The sequence below is a fragment of the Gavia stellata genome, chromosome Z (genome assembly GCF_030936135.1).
Source record: "Gavia stellata isolate bGavSte3 chromosome Z, bGavSte3.hap2, whole genome shotgun sequence".
In the NCBI taxonomy this organism is placed as follows: Eukaryota; Metazoa; Chordata; class Aves; order Gaviiformes; family Gaviidae; genus Gavia; species Gavia stellata.
The window spans coordinates 68,490,762-68,499,865 of record NC_082637.1 but is presented as its reverse complement, the minus strand read 5'-3'; the positions used below and the strand labels follow the sequence as shown (position 1 = coordinate 68,499,865).

Genomic DNA, 9,104 nt, shown 5'->3' with positions numbered 1-9,104 from the left:
AGATAACATGCTTTGAAATATATGTTAAGTAACTGCAAAGTGGTTAGGTCTTGATTAAGGAAAACATCTTTACTTAGAAAAGCTCTATTTTTATGTATGTGTTCAGAATTTACAGTGTATAAATTTACTGAATTAGTGCTTCAAGTATCTTTCCTCATTAGGGATGGATGTAAGAATGCACGTATATTTCTGAACTAGGTCTTTACCCTCCTGGGTTCACCCTTACAGGCCTATGTGCAAAACTGCTAGGGCAAAGGGATTTTCATCCTGTACAATCAGGCTAGTTACTTAATTGATTCAGTTTAAGTTTCATAAGGTTTGAGAGTTCCCTCACCCTGCCAAAACCTTGTCTTTTACTACAGAACTTAGTTATCTTAACTATAGTTGGAGAAGCAAAAACTGATCACCTTGCGATTCAGTAGAAAAAGTGACATTTGGTCAGTGCTGCACTTCAGTTCAGAATTAAGAGTTCTGTCTGGGAAAACAGCTGATGTCACTTCTCCCTAGTATAGCTGAAGACGTCTTTTTAAAAATTGAAAGAAATTATGACAGTATTGATCAAAAATCTTAGAACTTAGAAAAATACTACAAATAAACCTAGCCAGGGTGATGAAAAAAGAGGTAGAAAACATTTCAGAAGAAAGTACACAAGATAAATATATTTACATATATATACACACGATTATAAAAATATTAAAAAACAGCCATCGCTCCCGTAAAACTTACAACTGTGCTTAACTTCACATGTTCCAAATATTTACATTGACTTCAAAAAGAGCTAACAATAGGGTGCAAAATTAAGCATGACCTTACATATTTTGCAGAGTAAGTAGTACAGGTTTATAAAAATCCCTCACTGTTGAAATTTTGGCTGTTTTAAAAAACTTTTTGTACGCTTTTATTTAGTGATGTTCCTTTTTCGCAATAGCTTCTCTGATTTGACGATCAAGTTCACTTACAATATGGTCTTCATGATTATATACTCCTGTTCTCAACAGGGTATCCCTCTCTTCTATCAGACGAGAAAGATAATCATCCACATTCTCATTTAATTTTCTAGAATGAAGACTATCCACTCTACCAGCAGAATTATCTCTAACATCTTGCAATTGCTTTCTCTCTTCTTGTTGCTTTAGCCTGATATTAATAAAATGGAAAGAATCAGAGGATATATATTAAAAACTGCTCTGATTATTTTCATATTAAGTCTCTTAAGTTACTTATCTACTGAAGTAGTTAGTAAAATAAAGAAATCTATAAAAGGTAACAGATTATCCTCTCTCTAAGGAGAAACAGCTATAAGTAAAAGAAATGTTAATATAATACTTAAATTCTAAAAAATACCTTTTCTATATGCATATGTAACTCTAATACTTGCTACCAAGACTCCTATTTTGACAATGCAAACAGCACTCAAATTAAAAGGGTTCAACATACAGAACTACTTCAGCCAGTTTTTGGAGGACAACATTAGATAGATTTAAAATTTTAATGTATTCAAAACAAGAATAGTACATGCCTCTTTCTTTTTGTTATGCAACAATTATCCTTAGAACTGAAGGTTTAAAATAAATAAAAGCCTGGTGCTGTAAAACTATGACCATAACATAAAAATACAGGGTACAGTGGCCTTAAACATAGATTTTCTATACTGCAGTAGTGTTGCACTTTATAAACGTGCAATCTTTACCTAAGGGACACTAAACTGTATTCTTTCACCGGACTGACAGCCAATTATAATCTTGATTTAACCGAACCTTCTTCTATTTTGAGGCAGATGGCAAGAAAAGAGAGGGGAGGGGAAAAAAGCTTACAAATGCTTTTTTACCTGTTAAGTTCATTTCTGATATCCTCCAGCTCTTGTCGGTCTGTTTTCCCCAGCTCTTTTTCTTCTGCTGCCAAATAGCGCAGCCTCATGTGCTCCAGCTCTTGTTGCTGCTTTTTGAGGTGAGCCATTGCGTTTTCTTGTTCACGCTAATGTGGGAAGGGGTGAAGACATAACTCAGTTGACTACGTGATTACATGTGAAGTGCTAATTATAGGGACATGAGCAAAACTTCAGGAATGAAGTAATGACAATTAAGTCTCCAGCAGGAAAAGCAGGAGTTAAACAGAATGTCTTAGCTGTTGATATCTATAATGAAGTAAGACCAGTGACTATCACAATTGCAGTAAACCTGTCCAGGCTGGATCAGCTGAAATCCAGTCAGATACCTTCCAATTAACAAAAGAGCAAAAATGTTACAAAGCATTTTACAAACTCTGGCTTAACCTGGTAAACATAGAATTTATACTTGTGGAACTGCTCAAGATCCTGAGATTTATTCCTTCACTACACAGTATTTTAAATTATAACTTTAAGAAATAAAATCCAGAAAAATGCTAAATAGCTGCAGAATCCTTCATCAGCCCCATAGTGCCTAGTGTCAAAGCTTCAAGAACTACTTTTTGAAATTGCAGTTTGTAGTTAAAAAAGGCCTTGAAAATAAAACTCTGGTGAGGTTTCCTTTTACATTTGTCTAGCTCTATGCTAAAGCCTAGATAACTTACTCTGTGGATTTAATCCAATTATTCTATTAATTCTAAAAGTTTACTTGGTTCTATTTATTTTTTTAAGCTCTATACAGACACTGTAACAAAACTAGGGTTTGACTCCACTACCACTTTGTGACATTAAGTGTCTTAATGAGAAGTGCGGTCCTTTCTCCACTTGTTTTCCTCCCAGTCATTTTCCATTTGACCTTGTGCACTAACTCAATACAGTCAGTCTTACACTCTGAATGAGACAGAAGACCTGAGGTAAAATGGCATTTCTTCCTGTAGTTAAAAAATAAGGCAGGAGGTTACACAAACATCCTGGATCTAGACATATTGTGAAGTGTAAGGTTACCTTTGTAATTTTGACATTGCTTTCATCTGAAATATTTGATGGTTAATACAATCAGTTTTATATTTATTATAGGGGTAAAAAAAAGATAATTTTGTTTGATGTGTGAGTGTATTGGTTATACAATCAACCTAATAATATTTGGAAGAGTCTAGTCAGGCAGTTTCCTGAATTTCAGTTCCCAGCATCTTAAGCACTCCCTGTTGATGATCAATAAGGGATAAGAAAATCTGAATTTCACAAGGAATTGGTATAAACAAAGACTCTAATTGTTAATGTGAACAGGCAATGCAATAGAGAAGTACTTCACAAGAAATCATAGCATATTGTAACCCCAAATTTTATCCTAGATCCAATACACCAGCCAGGCAAATGAGATGTTAGAACTGCAGTGAGACAGGCCAAAAAGCCTGAAGAACAACTTGTTAAAGGGATCCATACTAACAATAAAACCAGAAGCAGCACTCCTGCCAAAGAGTCTACAGCTGAAAGATGACTGACATAAAAAAAGCACTGGGGAAGATAAGGTCGTAGCCCTTCCTTCCCCAACAAGAGTTCATTGCAGAAGAACATTCCCATGTGAGAGTATCCCTTTTTTTATGCGGGACAGGTTTGAAGAACAGTCTCAGATTGGTAGAATAGGTTTTACAACAGGAGTTTACAAATACATATAGCAAATATTAACAAGTCACTACAGCCAGCTGATATTTACCCAAGAGTTTTCAAGAGTTCTCAGAAATTCAAACACAAAGTCGCAAGACTAACTGGAGGTGTAATCAGTCACTAAAACCGATGTTGACACCACAGGAATAACTATTTCCCCATTTTTTATTTTATTCTTTCTTAAAAAGAGAGGCCTTAGGAATATCCAGGAACTACCAGCAGGACTTACTTCCACAGTGGCCAAACTGGTTGAAACCATAACAAAAACCAAACCAGGACGTATGGGGACACCAGGAAAAATGAATGCATCTTTTGTAGTAAAGTCACACTTCCAACTAGTCTTAAACCCCACCCCACCCCCAAAATAACAAAACACCACACCAAAGAGACCACCTACAACCAAACACAAAACGAAGCTGTCACAGAGAAAGTCCTCTCAGATTACTCAGGGTTTAGAAGATCAGAGAAAGGATAGCAATTGATCATTTCCACAACAGCAAGAAAGTAACAGTGGACTCCACAAGAATCTGCTCTTTGACTTCCTCACTTATGAATATATCATTCTGGAATAAGCAGTTTGGTGCCGATACAAAATTATTCAGTGGGGAAAAAGTGGATGTGAAAGAGTAGGATAATATGGAGACAAAAACATGAATTAGTTTGAAAAGGAAACAGATAAATTAAGAACACATTCACTGATGTGAATGCAACCACTGGCTCATGATGTACTTAACAAATTGACAGAGGGCAGCTGTAGGATATTCAAAGATACCCATGCTGGGTTTCTAGGTCTTGTGCATCCACTGCTGGCCTCTGTATGGGCTGGATTGATATTTCACATCAGTGGCCAGTTTGGTTTTTTCCACCAATGAAAAGCACTGGCTGAAAGTCAAAACTAGGTAAATTCCAACTAGAGACATGATTCAAGTTATTAAAACAGTGTAAATCAATCACTTTAACAATATACCAAATATGTGAGGAGCTTCTTAATCACTGAATGTTTTGAATTAAGGTAGGTGTCTGTATTTTGAAAAGTGCTACCAATCAAGCATTACTGTTGAAGTATTTAATAATGAAAAGAGAGGGTGGCTTTTTTTTTAATAAAGTCCCAGCAAATATCACATGGTATTCTCTGGTTTCCAAATATCTGGACAGGCAACAGAAACCAGACAGTAAAGCCAACTTTCAAGTATACAATGGGCTATGAGGAAGAATGGAATTATCTTAACTATTTTGATAGCTGGACTTACCTGGAATTGTTTGCTTTGCTAAATGCAGGTAGTAAGATAAAATGCTGAGCATGAACTAGTCTCAGATAGGTTGGTATAAAATCAGTACAACTTTAGTTATAGTACAAGTAAATAAATAGACAGCAAATCTGATTATCTCAATTACCCAAAATCTAGGAGTATGAGGACAGGGTAATATTTACTACTTTGACACCATCACTGTTCTTGGTGGTCTCATTAGATCTCCTACATTAAACCCTTTTCAAAATAAAGCAAGTTAAAATATTGCTGTGTTTCAGGAAAAAGAAGTTGAGGTTGATACCTTAAGGCAAACATGAGACCTAAAATTTTGAATATGTTAAATTTCCTTTGTAAAGTTCGCTTAGCCTCAGGAGAGGAGCTGTTGCCCTGTACATGTAGAACAAGTCTAGAAATTTCTACTTGTCTGTCCCTACAAGTAAAGAATCCAGTAATTTAGTATGGTGACTAGCTACTTTTCCTGATCAGACAACAAGTCTACAGAAACTTTCCATACATCTCTGTAACAGTTACAGTACAGCCTGCATATCCAAGTTCTGTTTTTGGAATTAATTCATCTAGTACAACCTGGTTTTCCTGTTGACATTATTTAACACTGGTAAAAATCTTGGAGGCTACACAAAAAATATGTAAGAATGCAGCTTACAAGCAAACTGCCTCATCTATAGGAAAAACCCCCTCATTACTGTGGAGGATGAGGCTGACATCTTTGCCTCAGATGATGTCAAAAATCTAAATCTTTTACATAAGAGGGGACTTTTACTGCCATTATCTCTTTTTCTAGCCTTTCCACGTATGCCGATTTGTAGATATGATTAGCTTCAGTCCAATGCATTGTTGCAGATGGTGAGGAAAGGATTAACTTTGGGTAAAAAATCTCCTTGCTCTGCAGTTCAGTTTATTCATGTTCTAATTGTCCCATTTTAAACCAGGACTACTGTTATGGGAAGCTGGGGTATTAACAAAAGTCTTGCAAATTTGTGTATTTGAATAATTCTGTGAGAGAATTTTTTTGAAGGTATGTTGTGCAAACATCACCCGAAACATAAATATTAGAAAACTAATGCAAAACAGAGTAGCACTTATTAATAGCACAGCAAGACTATAAAACACCAGCAGGAGATGACATCCCTGCTACTAATGAAACAGATTATAATGAGACACAATACACACAAATCAAATAGCTGTGACTACCCTGAACAGAAGTCTTCTAATCCAGTCCTTCAGTTTGCGGAGTGTATTACTCAGATCTATAAGGAAAGATTTTGAAAGTCTTCTTACAGTTGCAGTTTCAGAGGAAACACATAACTGCGTGCGGGCCATAAAAAGCATGTGGGAGTACAAGTTACATGACAAGTCGATACGTTACTATTTGAGGCAGGGAAGTTCAATGATCCAGAAGTTCCTGCGGTTCAGCAACATGCTCACAATGGCAAACTGATAGCAAAAAAGGCATCTTAAACTCAAAAAAGTATACATTAGAAGTACTTATACCAAAGGTTAATAGAAAAAGCTCCAAAGCTCAATCAGGCCAGGAAGAAAGAATATTCCTAACGCTTTACTATTGATCAGAAGGGATCTCATTTAATACCTTGGTCCTTTATGCCCTCACTGAAGTAGTTAGTTTCAGAACCATAAGTTTTTTTGATTAAGAAACATCTCTAGTGATGTTTAATAAAACCAAGAAAAGGAGAAAAAAGAGAATGATGCAAAAACCACAGAGAGATGTAGGAAAAGCAAGGCTTTCCTGAAGAATCCTTTGTTCAGTTCCTATTCCTTTTGATGTTTTTCCCTGGGAAAAATGTCTATGAAAAAAAAAATTTAAAAAGTCAGTATCGCTAGTGAGCGTGCTCATTGCTCAGGATAATATCCCTAGATTTCTATGGAAGTAAGTTTGAATATAGAGAGTGCTAAATTCTCCTTTTCTCCATAGACGAGAAAAACTCTTATCAGTCTAGAAGTTAATGTTGGGTAGGACTTCCTTTCAGAGAAATGTGATTAGAAATTCAATTTGATTACTAATATAATTGTGATGTAAACATGACAAATATTTGTCATTTCCTTGTTTGGGAGGGGTGAGGGAAAAGATGAGATTGATTTTAGTCCTCTAACAGTGGAAGTCAGGAATTCCTGATGTGTGCCATACCATAACCCTGAATAATGACATTTAAATACAATAATATTAAATTTAAAAAAATTAACATTTTCTGCAGTAAGGTTTCCCTAGCATTCAGTTTAACACTGTTCAACTTGGGGAAAAACGACATGAAAACAAGTAAGAAGGGATTTTGCAGATTCATTTATGATGATCCCGTGTGTAATTCAAGTTACATACTTTGTACTCTGATTTTCATATGTCTTTCCCAACGTTAGTTTTTGACCCCTTTAAAAGTCTGTCATAACAATTTGTAGGGTGCGTATGTATGTATGTACTTGCTCTATGTATACCATTCATAGCAGAGCAACAGAAACCCATTTCCCAATAATCCATCAATACAAGAAGATGGCAAAGAATTTACAACAGTAGTTTGATAAGAAGTGAGGTATGCTGATTGTGTCTTAAATGATATGCAATTGCTATATGTTGAGGGGCCATAAAAAGACTGTATTTTGTTACGATGAAAGAGAAGGAAGGATTTCTTATTAGTCACAGTGATGTAACTGGTGCCACTTCAGAGACATTCAGGTATTAAATCCACTTTTTCCACAGTTTAACAATCCATTGGGCAACAAGCACTTTTTTTTTTTAACCAGAGAAGGAACCGAACCCTACTGCATAGTAATACTTGAAATGTTTCAGAATTTACTATGAGATCTTCCAAAATGAAAAAACATTATTAATAAAACACTTTTGCACATTTACGGTACTAATAAAGCAAAGTCCAGCATTTCTAAACCCACTTTAACATCTTCATTTTATTCTGTGTATACTTAAAAACTAAGTTATAATTGAACACAAAGTATTTTTAAGTGTACCTCAGTGCACACAAGCTTATACACATAAACTCATACTTGAAATTCTCAGTCAAGACTTTGTAACATACTTAACATTTTCAAAGAGAATATGCTCCAATAATATATCCTGAAATAACGAACATTTCAGATTTATTCCCAACTGCTTATTGTAGCCAGTCAGGCTGTTTTAAGCCTCAGTAAGAACTGTTAGTATTTTAAACTTCTGGAATTTTGCATTTTTAAATTTCAGGTAAGGGAACACTCCAGAATCATCAGTTGCTTTGTGGATAGAAGGTAAGACCCACCAGAAACTCAGAACACTTGGAAACCTTACTCTTGCATCACCAACTAGTCATCATCAGCCACTATCCCATAGTGAGGCAGTGACAGATGAACCAAGAGTATCATGTTTAAATTACTCTGAAAATTATTTTTGCAATATACTCTTAGTTGGCCCAGGTACCTTCTCCTACACTACTTTCTCAGCAGTGCTAGTGATGTTACTCCTTTTGCTCATTTTCTTTTCTTCCCCCCCCTCAGTAAAACTTATCACCGATATTCCTTTCTCTTAATAATTTGATATTTTGCCATCCTCCTCTTACATCCCCACAAACAAAACAAATCCAATCCAAACAAAGCCACATACTACTTATCAGATAATTTACTTCAATGTTTTACTATTTCTTTTCATTAGTTTGCATCTCTAATGTAGTGCTTGAGACACGGAATACTGTTTTAGGAGCTTGCATGGTGGGAACTTCAATCATGTTTTGAAGCCTATGGTACTACAGGAATATCAGCATTAAATAAAAATTAACCAGCAATAAAAAACCCGCAAAATTTCAATTATAATCAGGTCATGAAAGAATCCCTGTATGCCGCCAGGTGCTCTAGTTAAGAGGCTCTTCAATCAAGGAAGCACAATCTTTATTTTGCCATAGCTGCCTATAAATCCAAAAGGGAGATGTAAACATACATACACTAGACTAAACAATGGCTAAATAGCAGCCACTATTCACTCTCCCACTCACACATACCATGCAAGTCTGTGGGAAAAACTTACGATTGAGGCTAAGAAACTCAAGTAAAGTTTTCTGAAAATAACCCAGAGCTGACAAGTCAGTAGGAGGGCCTGGATGGTTTCAAGACACAGTTTTTAACCAAGGCTTGGACCTCCAACTGTTTTTTTTTTTTTGTGCCTTTTTTTTTAAACAAAGATTTACATCCCATCCTTGGCTAAATTACTTGTAAATTAATCAAATTAATTACTGAGTGGATAAGCAAGACACTGGACAAGATAGAGTGAATGTCAGCCAGCCAATACAGGCTAT

At 35.6% G+C, this 9,104-nt stretch overlaps 1 protein-coding gene across 2 annotated transcripts in view; it reads right to left on the bottom strand.

Moving 5' to 3' along the window:
• Positions 1-658: 658 nt before the first annotated feature.
• The window catches only part of CEP120 (centrosomal protein 120), a 38,493-nt gene continuing 30,047 nt past the window's right edge, over positions 659-9,104 (bottom strand). For both annotated transcript variants that reach the window (XM_059833433.1, XM_059833434.1), the window contains exons 19-20: positions 1,829-1,974; positions 659-1,137 (exon numbers count right to left, since the gene is read on the bottom strand). In XM_059833433.1, the coding sequence (XP_059689416.1) occupies positions 903-1,137; positions 1,829-1,974 (381 nt within the window). In that variant the 3' untranslated portion in view covers positions 659-902. The remainder of the gene's footprint in view (positions 1,138-1,828; positions 1,975-9,104) is intronic.